General features: G+C 43.2%; 1 protein-coding gene across 2 annotated transcripts in view; it reads right to left on the bottom strand.

Moving 5' to 3' along the window:
* Positions 1–18,896, bottom strand: part of Epp (Ecdysteroid phosphate phosphatase) — a 65,319-nt gene that overhangs the window by 38,137 nt on the left and 8,286 nt on the right. The window contains exons 4-7 of one of the 2 annotated variants that reach the window (XM_050178683.2): positions 14,815–15,010; positions 13,771–13,869; positions 4,367–4,536; positions 1,504–1,712 (exon numbers count right to left, since the gene is read on the bottom strand). In XM_050178683.2, the coding sequence (XP_050034640.1) occupies positions 1,504–1,712; positions 4,367–4,536; positions 13,771–13,869; positions 14,815–15,010 (674 nt within the window). The remainder of the gene's footprint in view (positions 1–1,503; positions 1,713–4,366; positions 4,537–13,770; positions 13,870–14,814; positions 15,011–18,896) is intronic. The other variant, XM_050178685.2, reaches the window with a different exon arrangement.

Here is an 18,896-nt window from a genome sequence, read left to right on the forward strand (position 1 = left end):
ATCTGGTTGCTTTTTGTCCCCACATTTCTTTCACGCCATTCACTGTCAGTATATTGCCAAGCGTACATTGTTTTATGTTCTGCCAGTGACCGTCTTTCCCCGGATCAGTGATATCAAGTTATTGCTTGGTGCAAGATCAGCCAACTGTATCTGAAATGTCTTGAAATTTGCCATCAATGCTATATTGAAAAATGTTGTCTAATTAGATTGTGCACTATGCAAATAGTGTTGTACGTTCTCAAATGTACATAAGTACCAGCTAGTACTCAGGAATGTAACGCAGTTACACATGTAAATAGCGGACAGACTTGATTTGTGAGTGCAGCTTAGACATCATGCTTGACGCTATCGCTGCGATTTGAGTTTAGCTTGTCTTTCTGGGCACAAGTTCCCCCAATAGAGAGTTAAGATTCTTAACTAGAACTTTGGGCAGCACCCCCATTTCCAGCTCTTTATATTCTCTATACTCCGTTTCGTACTTAGCTGGTAAAACTGTGGAAGCTATGGAAGTTGTGCAATCCAACTCTGTGCATTTTGCATGTTTGCCTTCTGCAATCTTACTTGGCCTGCGACACTTTCTATGCGACAACTACCTCGTATATTACAACTACAACTTGTGAATATAATAAGCTTATATCAAATCACATATTGGTGCACCTCTGCACTTAGTATGTGACAGAATATGCTTTGGTTATGAGCACAAGTGGTGCGCTGTGGCTGCTTGCTGGTTGCAGGTACGTGACACGCCACTCATTCGGTGGTAACTTCAGATCTGCAATGCCTTCCATGCAAAAATTACATAATAATTTGTGACATAAAAGTATGAGACAATGTTACACAGAATTAGATGGTGCATGCCTACATCTGCATTTTTCATGTGATGTAGTTTTATTTGGCCGCAAATTTAAGCAGTGAGAGAGGTTGGTTTCTTCAGTGTTTAACATGCTAATGCCCCCTTAATTTCCAGTGAAACATGATTAAATCACATTTGTACACTAAAGGCCAATTCGAACAAGACTTCACTTTGGCTCAATTGGTTATAAATGATAAGTACATACTACTGAAGCAATCTTGGCAGAGCTGGTAATTGTCTAATTTTACTAATACCAGCATTTAAATAGCATCTAAGAAGATGACGTCTGCACCTGGTGGTTAGCGGATATAACTTAAGGCCCAGCACATAGCCTCCAAGATTTTTCAGCGCGTAGCGAGTGACGCCTAATCTCAGAGGTCATGCTGAGAAGATGTAAATTCCGAACTATGAGTCACAATCCAGTGAACGTTAATGGTGGAGCTTTTTCTTGCAGTTTCAGTGTCATAAACATCCACTTTTGTAAAACTTTCAAGATGCATCTACTCGTGTTTCAAAAAAGACAATGTCTGAAACATGGCTTTTCACGGGACCAAAATTTTGCTGCAATTGCCCTTTAAACCACACTGATCTCTTTTTGTTTGCTTGGCTGCCAGTAACGAGCAGCTTTCTTAATGTCAGTATGTTTGTACCTGTGCAGTGTCCAGGCATCTGACTCAGCTGTCCGCTCAATGTAGTTCTTGGGCAGGAAACCCGTGGCTCCCGTGAGCCACGAAGTGCCCTCCACCCAGCCATCGGTGGCCGCACCAAGGTGCTCTCCGCTCACATACACAAAGTCACCAATGAGAAGTTCTAGTTCATCAGGCTCCTTTGGTACATGCGAGTACAGCACTTTGTGGACCTGTAACAAGGGAAGATGGCTTAGTAATACAAATATATATATATATACAGGGTGTCCCAGCTAACTTGAAACAACATTTTAAAAATAACCAAGAGCTCTAGAGAAATCGTACGGACTGCATAGTAGCTGTAGTCGTATGTACTTACGGCCAGTATCTTTTTCATCACTAAGTGTTAATTACTTTTAATTAGTGAACTTTTTAATTGTTGCTTGAATCGCAAACATATCAGTTGCTGGGCGCCTCACATAACCTCCAAATCAAGCATTTGTTTAGTGCTCAGCTTTGCCTCGTTGGCTTTTCCGAGAAAAAACTAAAGCGAGCGAAACATCCAAAATACGAAATAGATAAGCGCTTGCGCACCGCTACTCAAGCGCTCCCAAGCGAATAGCCACGGATACATGGCTTTACTAGCGGCGGCAGCTCGATACAGGGCTTCACACTATGTGATGGTCGCGGCATCAAGAGAACATGCCGCTGACGCATTGATAAGCGCTGCAAAGCCTTGTACGATGCGGCGAGAAGAGAATGCAGCTGTATATCTTTCAATGGTTGCTTGTAGGCGCTTGAGTAGCGGCGTGCGAGTGCGCTGTTTCGTATTTCGCGTATTTCGCGAGATGTTGTTTTTTCTTGGAAAAATAACCAGGACCACTTCGGCACGAAATAAATGCTTGATTCAGAGGTTATTTAAGGTGCCCTACAACATTGTAATTGATATGTTTGCGATTCAAGCAATAATTAAAATGTTCACTAATTAAAAGTAATTAAGTAATACTTCGTGATGAAAAAAATGCTGGCTGTAAGTACATACGACTACAGCTACTATGCAGTCGGTACGATTTCTCTAGAGCTCTTGGGTATTTTTAAAATCTTGGTCCAAGTTAGCTGGGACACCCTGTATATACACACAGCCAACATTTCAGTTAACACGTTCAAACATTTTCATAAATGTATCGGCACTTGTAATGTCAACAACGTTTTTCGGTAATGCATTGCACTGTTTATTGGTCCTAGGAAAAAAGGAATATTTGTATGGGTCGTTCGATGCGTTAAGTCCTCGATCATTTTTCCGTGGTTCTGGCGAGTGTCAGCACAAATATGACTTGAGGGGCAGTTCTATAGCTTGCAGTAGGACAACTATCAGAAGTCATTACCTTTAGTCCTGATGACTTTACGAGATAGAGCTCTGACTGTCAAAACTTTGCAATTGCACTGACACTGAAGTCTCAGAAAATGGATGTCATCACGCTGCAGTAACCTGATCTGAGGAGGTGACCGACTGGTTGGGTTTTATGTTCCAAAGCAACACTAGAGCTACGAAAGCCAGCAGAGGGCTCTTCTTGTTTACATATAACCGTATCCTTTAGCATGTATCCAAACCTAACTACATAGGCATTTTTGAATTCCTTACCACTGAATTGAAGCCACTGCATTCGGGAATCAAACCCATGACCTCATGTTCATTAGCGCAATGCCATAGCACTTGAGTCATTGCAATGGGTGAGAAAGTAGTACACAGTACATGAAATGAGCCCAATGCGTCTTCTAGTCTGTGTTCATTGCAAGTATATGTATGTGCTACATAGGGTGTTCCAGCTAACTTCCATGAAACTGTTCCAATTAAAAAAAGATTAAAAAATCATGGTGAAAGATATGGTTTTAAGTCCTACTTTATTCAGTCACCAGACCTCTTACGACTGAACACCGGAGGTCTTATAATTGTATCTTGCACAGTGTTCCTTAAATCATTTTTTTTTGTTGAACAGCTTGACTAATGTTAGCTAGGGCACATGGTACATCTACATTGGCAGCTAACACACCCGTAATATATAAAGTTGTACTAATGCAGAAAAATGAAATGCAAACAGGAATTTATATAGTAGAATGCCCCTGATTAGTAATAACTTGGAAATGCAATTTCAAACTGCTATTATATATCCAATCTCCAAAGATAATGCAGGCCCAAATCAAAGAGTACAAGTTGAAATCGCGCTGACGCCAAATGAAATGGTGAACGCAGAACTGAAAGGATGCATTCCAGTGTGTTCTAAACTTGTTTGAGTTTCCCTTTTCCATGACAATACATTCACTGCAAGGTGAGACTTAATAATAATCACGTTCCGGATAACATCACTTAAGCAAAATTTTGCATGACGCGGCGCCAGATCTGTTGGCACATGTATCTGACACTGTTTCCAGCTCTTTGCAGTCTGCTCTCCCAGACGCTGGGTCGTCAAATAGCCGCAAGGGGAGAGAACTATGGGGTGTTTCTCGCCAGCTGCTAGGTTGACTACTGCTCATGGCACACAGCACAATCCAAGCTCTGGTGTGAGCACTTGGAACACCGAGCTGCCAGAACGAGCCTCGCTTCATGAGAAAAAGATTAAGCCGGTAGGTTGTTGGCCTTAGTGTCTTTCTTGAGGGCCACGGCTGAGTCCGAGAAACCAAGTTCCCACAATGCCAAGCTCGCCATCTTTGCAAGGTGCCAGAACACTGTTGGCCATTCGATGTGTCCAGTGCCAAATCATGTGAAATCTCGCAAAAGTGATCGTATCCCCAAAAGTGATTACTCAAGAATACCACCAATGCATAAAATGAGGGACACAGCTCTCTGTTGCAAACAAATTGAGGACCGTCCAGTGACACTTGGCTGTACCTCACAACCCTTTATCCTGGTGTCGCGTGAATACAGCCTGAGTTCCCAGCAGGTCGCAGCATTGGTGTTGATGGCTTGGCTAAGCTTTTCTAATGTGGCGTAATGTTCCAACTGAAACTGGTATGCGAGCGTGATATGCAGGGCCTTCAGGTAGGGCTCCACTTGGATGCCTATGCAAAGTGAAAAAAAAAAGGAAGTGCAATGACCTACAGGCAGGCAATTGTTCCTATCAAAATCACAGTGGCACTAGGTTTCAATATGTTTCCATTATGCTCCTAGTCAAAACAATGGGTACACGCAATTCTACTGAAAGCTATGAATGGTTTAACCTTACAGACCAGGGAAGACATGTTGAACTACCTTTCATAAGAAAAGTAAATTACAGGTTTGTCAACCAGTGAATTTGTTTTGAATATCTTTCTTAAGAAAAGGAAACCACAAGTTCACCACAAAAAGAATGGCACGAGGAAGACATGTACAGACAGTGTTTCCCGCTGAGGCTTTGAGTGGCCACTTAGTAGGCCCAAACAGCAACAAAAAGAAAGTCCCTCTGCCCAGTTATATTTATCAGACAAAAATACCTAAATATATGTACTAACACTGTCACTGACACAACAATGATAGAAGTAAGGAGGTTGACATGCGAAGCATCCAAGAATGACGCACTTAAAAAAAAGGTTAAGCAAAGGAAGTATAATATATTTATTTCATACATATGCATAAGAAAATAAGTGCACAAAAAAGAAAAAGAAAAGGGAAGGAAAGATGCTAAGCAAGCAGCTCACATTCAAGATTGGCGGGGGGTACATTATTCCATGCGACTGTTTTGTTTTTGTGTTTACTGAAGCTAGTGAAATGAGCAGTCAAAAGCTTTATAAAAGGAAATATTGTATTGTTGAAAGTAGGGATGTGCGAATGGTAAATTTTTAAGACTGAATCAAATACAAATCAAATAGGAATTGAATATTTTTTTTAATAACGAACACCCATTTTCACCATCATGTTCAAAATTATGTTTACATCCTTATATATTCATGTTAGCAAGCTTATGCCATTACACTGCACATTATGAGGCATTGTTTACAAGAAGCACAAATGGGACATTAGGCACAAATAAGCACTTTGCATACTCAGTGCTCTTTACTGAGGCAAAAGGTACTAGCATAGCCTGAAACATCTCCCCGGAGTGACATATAGCATGCTACACTGTATGTGTTCTCGTGCTCTACTATGTCTACTACGTCTACTATGGCAGCATGCATGAAATTTATATCACTTTTGCTACAATTTTACATTTCATTGTGCACAGTTGTTGATTTGTTGTATTGTTATGGATGGGATGGGCTTATTTACAAGATGATAGATGGCTAGCATAGAGCAAGGGACAGGACGGTCATGCAAGGCCAACAGGCAGCAGCCAGCTCCTTGTGACAGCTTCTCCGGGGGCAGACGAAACTTTCCGAACGAGTTACACAGCCCAATGATGGTACAGTTTGAGTCGGGCGGCATGCACGAATTGCGTTTTATGTGACCGCCGTTTGTGTGAAGTCACTCTTGCCATGATGTATGTCACGCCACTCAAGCGTTTCAGTATAACGTATGGGCGATGTAGCGTGACAGAAATTTTGTGTACAGCCCCTTTTTCCATAAAGGTGTCCAAAGCCAAAAGAAGACCCCAGCAGTAAATGTGACGAGCATATGTTGAGCGTCATAACGAGCCTTGGCACTATCTTGAGAGGAGAGAGTCTGGAGGCAGGCCAGTCGACAGGCTTCTTTGGCACGACATAAAGTCTGGCCTATTGAAGAGTCATCATGCGGAGACCAGGAGAGGATGATGTTGATGAAGCTTTGGGGGTTGCAAGCATACAGAAGAAAGAAAGGAGCATAACCTGTGACTTCATGCTTGGCAGTATCGTAAGCGTCCGTAACAACTGGTGAAATAGAATCCCAATTTCTGTGGTTTGCGGAGACATACATAGCAAGCATGAGCAGTAGCCTGAGCACAGATCGACAGAGGAGAAGTATGACGCCGAATGTAAACAGTCAATGGCGTCATCTATACGTGGGAGAGGATACACATCCTTCTTTGTCACTGCGTTTAGCCACCTGTAGTCGATGCAGAATCGTCATGAACCATCTTTCTTCTTGACCAATATAACTGGAGCCGCCCATGGACTATTCAACTCCTGGATGACGCCTTTCTGTAGCATGTCTGTAACTTGTTCGGCCATCACTTTGCGCTCGGCTGAAGAAAAGCAGTACGGCTTCTGTCGTATTGGCGATGCTGTTATAGTACTGATGCGGTGGTGTACCCGGGAGTGCGGTGGTGAATGTAAATGCTCTTGTGCAAAGTCAAACACTGAAGCATAGCGGGCAAGGAGGTCTTGGAGCGCTTGTTTGTGGGAAGGGGGGAGCAATTTATTAATCATTCACTTAAATTTTGAAGAGTGGTCACTGAGCGATGAGCTTGCTTCCGTGGATGTAGCAACTGCATGAATACTCACAACACCATCTTCCTCAAAGCATGTTACTTTCAGTCTGGCAGGCAAAATAACCGACTTGGAGGACACATTCACCGTCCACACGTGAGCACAACCTTCTACAACTTTGATAAGTGAGCGTGGGACAAGTACATTCTTCTTTCGAGTGTTGACGTATTTGGCTTCAATAATTCCACCGCAATAACCAACACGGGCACGTGACGAGGTCACTGGGATGAACACTGCCGTCTGCACAGGCACACATACATGAATGGACACGAAAACACTTCTTGACAATGGGATGAAACGTTGTTGAGTGCCGGTGGTTCGACATCGCTGCTGAGTGAAACTTCACCAGACCGCAGTCTAATGTTGAACCACACTCCCGTAAGAAGTTAATACCAAGAATAACTTCATGCATGGCGTGTGCAAGTAGAGTAAATTCCGTTCTAAATACCTTTCCACCAACGGTTATCACAACTGAACACACTCCCACAGGACTTAACAGTTCACCGCCAACTCTGTGAAACGTGGTATTTCTGTCCCAAGCAAACATCACTTTCGGTCCTAGGCGATTCTTGAAAGAAAGACACATCACAGACACGGAAGCACCAGTATCTACCAAAGAAACAGCGTTTACACCATTGACACAAACACACACTTTTTTCTTTAACATGACGACTTTAACATGACGATAGGCAGAGGCATTTGCAAAAGTGACCATCCTGCGACCTCAACTCCATCAGTTGCACCAACTAGTTTCACAGCTGGGGCGGCGTAGGCGAGTGGCGACGCGGAGATGGCGATTGACGTGTCCGGGTCGGTGGTGGAGTCAGACTGCGGTCAGATACTGGGGTGTCGTTCCTTGGCGTGTACTCTCGATGTAGCTGACGAAGAGGGACAAATGGTTGCCAGGATGCAGCTTCTTGCATGCGGGGTGAATATGCGTGATCTCACGGAGCATGTTTTGGGAGACAGCGGCAATACCTCACAATGTGTCCCAGAGCCCCACAGCTGTAGCAAACAGGTGGCCTACGATTTTCATTGAAGTTGGGCACAGATCCCCAAGGCGTGTTGTTGACCGCAGATGCACATCGCAGCTGTCTGTGATGTTGATGTTCAAAATTCGAAGGCCGTGGCTGGACCATGGTGCTCTGGACATGGGTGTTGTTGTAAATGGGATGCTCGCTGTAGGCAGGTCATGGCCAGGCTGACAGTTCCCCACAGTAGCGCTCTTCAATGGAGCATTGGTGGCAAACGCAGCTGGCATCTGGGTCTTGAAAATGAGCCAGCTCATCTCTGATGACTTGTACTAAAGCAGCAAGGTCGTTAGATGCAGATACGTCCACACTTGCTACGTTGGTCACGTTGTCCAACCGTCTGAACTTGGGAACAATGTGGCGTGTTTTAAGAGCCTCAAATGAACGACGCTGACGCCTCACGTCGGAAGGGTAGTGAGGTCTTCCTTAGAGATAAAAAAGATGTATGCATCTTCGGCAATTCTCTTTAGTAGGTGTCCAACCTTGTCCTCATCCGACATACTTGTGTTCACAATTCCACGAAGTTTCAGGATTTCCTCAATGTAGGTGGTGCACGTCTCTCTCGGTAACTGCGCTCATCGTGAAAGTGTCTGTTCAGCCCTTTTCTTTTTCGAAAGCGAATCACCAAAGCATTTCTTTATCTCTTCGACGAAGCTGTCCCCAAGTTATGAGTGAGCCCTTGTTATTGTCGAACCACATAAGGGCAGTTTCGGCAAGGAAAAAGACAATGTTTGGGAGCTGCACAGATGAGCTCCATTCATTGTGGCGGCTCACCCTCTGATAGTGTCTCAACCAGTCATCAATGTCCTCATTCGCTTTGCCGGAGAATGTGCGTGCTTCACGATGAGGTCTCCAGTAGCCAGCATGCCTTGGGCAAATGCTTTCTTCCGCGGTTTCCACGCGAACATCGCCTCTGTTCGAATCACTCATGTCAGCGTCTCCTGGTGGTAGCCCGGCCAACTGTTTGCTGCATCCAAGGGGCAGTATAGCTCGGTCGTCCAGTGTGATCTACGCAGCACGTCCCCCAAGATTGTAACAGATGGGATCGGTTCATTTACAAGGTGATAGATGGTTAGCACAGAGTGAGGGACAGGTTGGTCATGCAAGGCCAACAGGCAGCAGCCAGCACACGTCTACTTTCTCTTCTTTCGGCTGTGTCGTGCAGCACGGCAATATTAAAATGCTATTACAGAAATATTCGTGGTTATGAATAGTGACTATTCCAATGGAAGACAAAATCAAATTGAACAATATTTGATTCACACACCCCTAGTTGGAAGGAAACTAGCTGCCACTAGTGAAACCGCAGCATGCGTTCTCTGCATGGCAACACCACATGGCAAGCTTTGGCAAAGTGTAATGCCAAATAAAATCTTTGTACATTCTTTCCCCTTCTATGACGCAACCTGCAGAGCCATCCATTGACAAGGTGAGGGAGGGAACTTAACCTAGAAAAACACACGTAAGAAAGTACTGAAATGCACCAAACCTTCAGTAACTCATCGGCCATCCGAGTGCCCATGAACAGTTCACTAGTCCTCGTCATCATTACCAGCCTATTTTATGTCCATTGGAGTATGAAGGCCTTCCCCATTGATCTCTAATTAGCCTGTCTTGTGCAAGCCGACATCATCATTTGCCTGCAAATTTTCTTATTTTATCATACTATGCCATACTCGACTGCATTTCCCTTCCCTTGGCACCCATTTGATAACACTAACGCACATATACTATTGGTTATTGCCCCGGTGCATTACTTGCCCTACCCAACTCCTATTCTTTCTTTTTAAATCTTGGCTCGAATATTGGCTACCGCATTTATTCTTGAATCTACACTTTCATGAGTACCGACATTGGTTATCTGCCCTGTGCATCACATGGCCTGTCTAACTCCACTTCTTTCTCTTAATCTCAACTGGAATATTGGATACTCCTGTTTGCTCTTTAATCCCCGACATAATTCATAAGCACTGACATACCTTTTGCAGTCTGCCCATATCATTCTGTTGATAGTCACTGCAAAGATGAGATCAGATACTTGTGTGCAGCATGTGCGATAGGAACCAATTCAAAGCTAACTAAATGCAATCCTCATGTCTCTTGTGTAAGACCTGCCCATGATGAGTTTGTTACCACACTTATGTTTGACTAACTGGCGATGACCATTCCTGCGCTTCACTAATCTTATCTCGGCACGTGACCGACAGGTGAATGATCTGCTGGAGTGTAGAGTTCTGAAGCAACATCTCAGCTATAAAGCATGATGTAGTCTAGACCTTCCAACTAATTCAAACCATATGGGTTTCCTTAATGCTCACATGGGACTCTGTAGTGCTGATCTTTGGCTGGAGGGTACGATGACTGGCTGCGTCTTGTAATACTTGAGTTAGCTTTAAACTGCTCCTACAGCAACACATCTCCTTACTGTTAAGAAGATAGCCACAGTTGTGGTGCAAGGGATGTTGACGGTTGTAATTACAAATGGTGTGTCACTGGCTTCATCTTTCATATTTACCATGTACCATGCCATCGGTGCAAACACACAAGTGTTGACTGCACATTTACTTCAAATGTTTGAGTAAATTGAGTAAATTGAGTAAATTTGAGCAAATTAGACACCTGGCTTCCATCGAAGGTGTACTACATGTGATGTGAAAGTGAGGGATATTTGAATTACATTCTGGACACTCAAATTACAAGGGCAGTTCAGCTAATGGTGTTCCGTTCACAAATTGCAGTCACCACAAATAGTGTGAATTACTGTGCAAGCTTTACACTCGAATGTCCCCTTGAAGCAATGCAGAATAGCTCACCAGAAGTCGCTCTTGCCTAGACAACTCAGCTACAGTTACAACCCTCTGAGAGGCAAGAACACAATGAGAAGGCAACAGAACTGTGCAGAGAAACTTCTCATTGAAAAGTGCAGCTGCTTCTGAGCTAGTTGGTATTTTTTGGCAAAAAAAAAGTGAGCAAATGTGGAAGAGCAACTTTCATCGTGTGTGTGTCACACCATAAATGAGCAAACCAACCTATCTGGCTAGCCTATCCTCACTAGCCTCGTCTGCCTGATGCCAACATCTGGTTTGAGTATGCGCAGCTTCCTACTACCATTACACATCAAACTTGGTTGCTCATTGCTTCAATGTTTAGCTTCAACAAGGTCTGCCTGTGCCCTACATATGTCCATGCAGTTATCAGTGTAACAGCAGCTTCAACTTCGACGGACCTAACATGTCCCTGTGTGCACCGATGCATCCACAGCTGACAATGGGCTATTATGTGCCTTTACCAGCAAACTACTATCGGGGTGGTGAAGATGTGCTTACAAGTGCTGTGTTTACACTGCATGGATGGATTACTGCGCACTCATTACTCTTTTTCTTCCCTTGGTGAGATCAATGTGCCTGTAGGTTACACTTGGTTCTTATGCACTCGACTTTCGACAGCCCTTTCATTCTAGGGCTGATAAAATATCTGGCCAGCAGTGATATTGGCACTAACATGCTCATCGACTACTTGAACACTGCGGAAGCATCCTTCGATCATTTCAAGTACATCATGCATGTTGCAACTAGCCCAGAAAGAGGGTCAGAAGGCGTTATGGAACTGGCCAGCGAATGCACCATTGGAGGCCACCAGGTTGGCAATTTGACTTTCACAGCTGGAAAAATTTGATGAATGTTCTTTTGGTTCCTCTGTCACTTGCAGCAATGGCCACCACCTTTAAAGCACAAACTAGGGATGCAAAAGCATGATTATGCTCCCAATAAATTCAGTCAATGTTGAAGAACAGATTTTTTACTGCAATGCATTGGGTAGTGGCAAGTGCTGCTCCCAGCACTGTTGCTAAAACATGGATGACGATTATTTTGACAAGAACAGTTGCAGTTTTTATGCTCTGGAATTGTAGCCGAACACTTCTGCTTTAAATATATAAGAATGACATCACACTATGGTGGCAGAAACTGCTTTGCATGCCTGAATGCCAGAATAGTATGCCAAAAGTGCACTTATCTTACTGATATGATTGTCAGGGGGCAAAAAATGGGTTTTGGCAATAAAGCAAGGGCCAAGAAGATAACCAGGACCATTTTCCTTTCTGGTGCCAAACATATCAATGAAACCTTGAACAAGAAGCACTCATTTTTGACAGAAAAGCAATGCTTTGAACCAGAACTCTACGTGGGCATTACTTAACATGCCCTGTCCAGGTTTAAAAAGACCCTAAAGGGAGACACTAAAGGGAAACCACTAAAGGGAAACATTAAATCAGTTTAGAAAGATAAAGTAATCTTTCACAACTCTATTTTTGTTAATATTGCACTATGAGGTTTATTACCAGAAGGGAAAAGGCAGGCCAAACTTTCGTTCTTTTTTTAAGTTTGCATCAGAACTCCAGTGTTGTTATGTCAATGTGAAGTCGGATTTCTATGTATTTTCTCGCAGTTTGGCCCATTGTGGCTCAGTAAAAGTCCAAATTTTATAAGTTCAGTCGCTGGCTCCTTCAAAATATGATGTAGCCCACCCTCACCGATCAACAATTAGCAAGGACCAAGCAGAACACCGCCAAAATCCCTAACATCACAACCAGCAGGTACGTCAAGGCGGCGTTGCCACCCACATTAAATTTTGCATCTTTCTGGCTTACATAACCTTTTCTCACACTAAGAGTGGCTTTATTGCATTGTAAAAGGGCAATTAACTAAAACAGAAAATTCACTGTAATATCCAGGCACATTCGTCGGTAAAATGCAAGCAGGTTGAGTCGATGGTATGGAATGGCAGCAACTGACATTTTCTTGCTCCCAAAGGTTTTGGCTAAGGCAGCTGATGTGCATCCACCATAGCAATTCTGAAGTGCATGCACAGAGGTGAAACACCACGAAACAGATAGAGAAAGGAATGAAAAGAAAGGAGGCCAGGCTGGCGATTAGTACATGCTCATGCGTTCTAGCAGGGTTAGAGGTTGCCATGTTGCTCACTAGATTCAACAGGTTTTACTGAGCGTGTCCCTACTACTATCACGTTAGAATTAGGCAGCAACCACATCGAATGTACTTCTGACATATCATCAGTGAGATAGTGTTTGACATCTGTGCATTCACCTTATGCTACATCATTGTTCTGTTTTCCTGGGTGGAATGCATTCAGTTTGGTTGCCGATTAAGGCATATACACCCCGGTGTGCACTTTCTTTATGATAACATTATTGTTATTGCACAGTTGAAAATCAGTTGACGGACACCAGATAGCTACGCACCAAGGATATGTTGTAAATATGTTCAGTGTGGCTGCTGCTTTAAGGTTGTTATTATTATTAAGCAGGAAACATGTGGTGTGATTCCTCGTGCAATCTAAGGCACGGTTAGTCATGCTAGCAGCAGCAACCAACAAGTTTTTAGCAGGTACCCGGGGTGATATTTTCTAATGACCACTTTCCTGAGATTACATTACTTGGCACCTTATGCGTCGGAGTATATGGGCAACAGCATTACTTGCACAGTAATCTCACAAAAGTGATTATTCGAGAATACCGCCCCTGGTACCTCTTAGAATATGTGTTCGTTAAGGTTCATGGTATAGCTCCTTGCACAGTGTCAATCATGCTTTTAATTTGCACTTCACTTCCTGTAGACGCTGATGCGCCCGGTGCCAAGTCATGTGAAATCTCGTGAAAGTGATTGTCCAAATGACCCGAGCCAGCACCACATTTTGTATTGGTCACTGCATTGTACCACATGTATCCTGCTTTATACTGTTACGACGACTATCACCATCATCATCACTATCATCAGAAGTGCAAGTAGAACATGCAGTTGAGCTAGCGCAGACATGTGCCTCCAAAAGGGAGCGATTGTCAGAGAGTAGTCTGTGCCGAGCTTACGCCTGTTTCGCGAAGCAGTCTTGCTAAGGGAAGCATAAGAAGACGAGCACCATGGGAAGCAAGTGCCCAACACCTCCAGTGCTCCGATATCGGATACAACTACAAAGACAGAACACGATGCACAACCCATGGTTAGTCGTGTTAAGCGCATTGAGCCTACAAGGTAAGTATGCGGTGTGAACGCTCAATCACCATGCGCAGCAGAGTAAATATTGCAAACCAATGTAAGTTATAAATGAAAAATAAAATGTATGCTACAGTGAGCATTTGACTTCTATTAATTTGACAAGGCTTAAGAGCAAGCAAATAATTTGAAAGTTCTGAACAACCAATTGGGATCAAATTAATGACAGCCCAACTATACAGGCATGCACAGACTTCTGCTGTCTAAATGAAACAAGTTGCCAACAAAAGGCACTCAGCAGGCAGAGCTCAATCGCCAAGGCACAAAAATGATACTTGTGTACAGCACTAGCATACAGCGTTCAGAAATGCTGTGTCTCCCAGCTTACCATCAAGATGATCAAGATGAAACAAGCAATTTGTTATGCCTTAGAACAGCTAAGCTGATAACTTTTCTAAGCTAGACAGCCTCATTATGCAAGAAAAATTAACACCTTATGTAACTCTGCTAGTACCCATCTTTAGTTTTAAAATTTTACACAAGATGCTATATGACATGCATAGGGTTGCCAACCTTCATTGAAATATTTTCTTAATAATAATAATAATAATAATAATGATAATAATAATAATAATAATAATAATAATAATAATAATAATAATAATAATAATAATAATAATAATAATAATATTTGCCTGAGGATAGAATGACATGATAAAGAAAATACTAGTTTGAACGATAACTGTTAACTGTTGTGACTTGTACCTAAAGCGATTTGGAATTATGAACGCTACTACAAAGAAGAGAGTGCGTCCAGTTGGACCTATGCTTGGCACTGTATGCATGTCACACGGATAACAAATATAACAAAACAGTGAAAAACTAATTAATAAGAAAGAAATAGAAAAAACAATACTCACTAAATTCGGACACCTCTCGCATAAAATAAACAGCAAGCTTTTTTAACGCATCGTTGTGTTCTTCAGCCACAAAGAGTCCGAGAAATGTTTGTGAGGTGTAATGTTCGAGCTTAATAGACTCTGGAAGTTCCACTTTCAGCTTCTCCACTACGTGCTGCAGTGCTCGACTAAGGTGTCCAATAGCATCATCGGGAGCCTGGAAAAAGTAAATGACGAAACAAATTCTTTCACTATTGAAAACACATTAATAAAATTATCTATGAATGCGTGGATACAACTTTATTTAACGTCCGGCAAGGTTTAACGCGACCCAGGCTTAGGTCTCCTATGGGGGAACGTCAAGGCCCTGCCTCATCGCCGCCTCAGGGCTGCCTTTAATGTTTCTTGACAATTCCTCACAGATGATCCTTGCACACTTTGCACTGCACGGCTCAACATTTATTTCAGTGCAAACTGTGCAACTCAAGAGGACTTTTAAAATTTTTCTGTCCGTTTCCTGGAAAACACTGGCTCTCACAAAAACTCTTGCAAAAATAGTACATTTATAAACATTTTTCTGTAGCTCTTGGAGAAGGAAATGCATGTATCGAGGCTGTTGCTTAACCCTCGTGAATAGCTGTGAATGCCAAGTTGCAAGAATGTTCAATGTTTACTTCCAAAGTATAACTACATCAAAGCAAATAACTTGGTGGCGTGACATACTGGGAGCTCTACATAAAGCGCAAGCCTCTCAAAAGTCTTCTCCCAGAAAGACCACTTCATTACTGAACCACTTACTGGTTTATGAACAAAGAGCCGTAAAATAGGAACATCAATAGAATCAATTGGCATGTTAACAATGGTTCTAGCAAGTTCAGAAGCAAAAAAGACCCCTGTAAACTAGATATACCTGCATTTATTAGCAGATGAATAGAAGATACCACAGCGACAGAATGCCATTCTACACTGTGCTACATCCATAGTGAATGCTGACGAATTCAATAGTAAACTAGTGGTAGCTCTGAGGAGAGACATTTCTCACACAAACACTAAACACAGCTTTAAGGCTTTGTAGCCTTTTTGTTTTGTTTATGAGTTGCAATTATGAAGAGGATGCCCTGAAGTGCATTACAAAAAGTGCTTCTGGTAGCATTGAAACTGAATTGAATTCTGGGGTTTTATACGCCAAAACCACAATTTGATTATAAGGCACGCCGTAGTGGGCGACTCCAGATTAATTCTGACCACCAGGGGATCTAATTAAAGTGACCTCCATGCATGGGACATTGAAATGTGGCCGCCATGGATGAAATTTGATTCCACGACCTCTTGCTTACCAGCGCAAGACCATAGCTGCTAAGCCACTGTGGCGGGTTGCTTTTGGTAGCATATGAGCACTAATATTAGAAAGAGTATACAGCAAATTTATAAATTTGCAAACTTTTCAACTTTAATTTGCACTGTTTAGAATAAAAGCTGCTGAAAACGTTGCTCTTTTTCCCCAGCTCCAAACATACAATGGTATAAAGGGTTTACGTTGGGCTGGTTGGTCTTCTATTTGGAAGGGGAAACAGCGCGTAAGATGAGGACTAAGAAAGATTGACAACACAAGTGCTGACTAAAATTGTCTTTATTGCAAAAAGGCAATATACAGAACAAGCACAGCCCCCTGCCTGCATTGAGCATGTCGTCAAAGATATAAAATGATAGATAAAAGAATTGTTATGTAGAAGAAGGGTGAATAATCAATTTTAAAGTAGTAGTTATCCCTCAGGAACGGTCCAAAGTGCACTTTCTAAGAATGAGATTTCTTTTTTTGTTTAGAGCTATCGAAGTCGTGTTCCCACATGCATTGCCTCCTTTGTGAATTATTTATGCTTCAGCTATCCAACGTGAGTAAACTTGTAGGTATCTGCCGATAACCCTACATCCGCGGAAGTCTGGTAGGCACCCACAATTGTCACAATGTAGTGCCGAGTTACTCCCTTGCTTCTGGCGAAGGTTGTTTTCGTGTTCTCCAAGGCGAATATTCAGGCACCGTGCGGTTACGTACATCTTCTTGCAAGACAGTGGTATTTCGTATACATCTCTGATGGTACAGTTCCTATGCAGTCTTGTGTGCTTGACAATGCATATATCCTTTTTGGTTTCACACTGCAGACGTGGTTCACACGTCTGCAGAGCTGTCCTAACTTGTTTGGGGCTGAAAAAGCAACAGAAACTCCTACTCGCTGAGCAATGTTTTTGATCCTGTGAAATATGGTATGGATGCAAGAAATTATGCACGTTTTTAACCAGGCGCGGGCATTCTGCCCGTGCTGCGTGCTCTTGCAGAAAGATTTCAGGAACCTTCATGCTAGGTCTTGCAGTAGCAAAACAGGAAATCTAGCGCTGGTCAATCTTCTTATTGAGCTTTGAAACTTGAGTTAACCTTGCAGAAGCACGACCTTGAAATAGCACTTCAACGTGCACCAGTCCCTATTGCTCGCTTGACAAGTTTTTAGGTTTGGGTCCAGAAACCTCAGCTCTTGAGCCTTCGGAAGCTCACTAGTGAGGGCAAAACCAGAGAGAACTCAGGCAAAGACTGTGAAAGATGGCCGCACGTGAACTGTACCATCGGAGTCGTGTATGAAGAACCACTGTCCTGCAAGAAGACGTACAGGTCGGTCCACTGTTAAAGGGAACACACGAGCACATGGCTCATGCAGCACCATGTACGAGAAGTGGCGAAAATGAAGAACATGCACAAAATGACACAGGAGTGGCGCATGCTACACATAGTCTACTGTCCCCCTTCACTTCGCCTCCGTGCAATTGGGCTTCCACAGGTCTTGAGTTGCGGTCGCAAATAACGCAATTTAAAGAAGCAAAATTGCGCTCGGCTTGCCAGCCATCTGGATGATAAGAGCATAGAAATGATCAAGCTTTCAGAACATTATAGGTGACATGAAGCGCTGTTTTTCTGGTGGAATCTTCGCATTCAGACGTTATCGCACGACAGATTGAAACATATTCACTTCATGGATGGAGCATGGAAATTGACTCAATGAAACGAGTGACGCCGCACTTTGTTTTTGGCACTGTTGTGCACGGCATGTTTCAGTGACCTCTTTCAGTGATCTTAGTCTGTCGAGTTGCTGGAAGATATGAAACGCCCTGTAAAGCTGCCGTTGGTGAATCAGAAACGTGAACATGTATACAGTCCTTTGGAAGTATTGCTCTTTTCTTCCGAAATGATAGTGAGGGAGTTCCACTAACGCGTATAATAAGCAACTAGAGATAGAAGAATTTGCAGTTGCCGATGGTGTTGCGAATGTGTTTCCCTCTGTGAAATACTCATGCGAGACACAGCACAGCGACGTTATTTGCATTCAATGCCACTGCAGTAGAAGTGAGCGTACTTAAGCACTTTCTACGTTTCACAGGTGGCAGTGCACGAAATTAAGTGTTTCTCCTTGAAGCAGGCGGGCTCTTGACGTGCGACTGCACGGCAGGGAGGCTACACGTGAGCAAAGCAAAGTGAAGGGACGGTTTGGTAGCAGACGAGGCGTGGCACGCACTGCCCCTGCGCCATTTCGCACATGCGGTTGGTTTCCGTCACTTCCTGTGCATGGTGCTACACGAAGCCTGAGCCATGCACTCGCGTGTTCCCACTAGCAGCGGACCCACCTGTACATAGGCCAAACCGGACAGAGCCCCAATTTTCACCTCCAAGAACAGGAAAACAACCATCGCTAGAAGCAAGGGAGCAACTGGGCGTTACATTGTGGCAATTGTGGGTGCCCACGAGACTATTGGCAGATACCGAAAAGCTTATGAGCGTTCGATAGCCGAAGAATACACGATTTACAAAGGAGGCAACGCATGTGTGAGCGTGGCTTTGATAGCTCTAAGCAAAACAGAAATTTCATTCTTAGAAAGTGCACCTTGGACCGTTCCTGAGGGATAACCACTTCTTTAAAATCAATGATTCACTCTTCTTCTACATAAAAAAATTTTGTCTATAATTTTATATCTTTGACGATATGCTCGATGCATGTGGGGGCTGTGCTTGTTTTATACAGTGCCTTGTTGCAATAAAGACACTGTTCTTAGGCAGCGCT

The sequence above is a fragment of the Dermacentor andersoni genome, chromosome 5, assembly GCF_023375885.2.
Source record: "Dermacentor andersoni chromosome 5, qqDerAnde1_hic_scaffold, whole genome shotgun sequence".
Classification (NCBI taxonomy): domain Eukaryota; kingdom Metazoa; phylum Arthropoda; class Arachnida; order Ixodida; family Ixodidae; genus Dermacentor; species Dermacentor andersoni.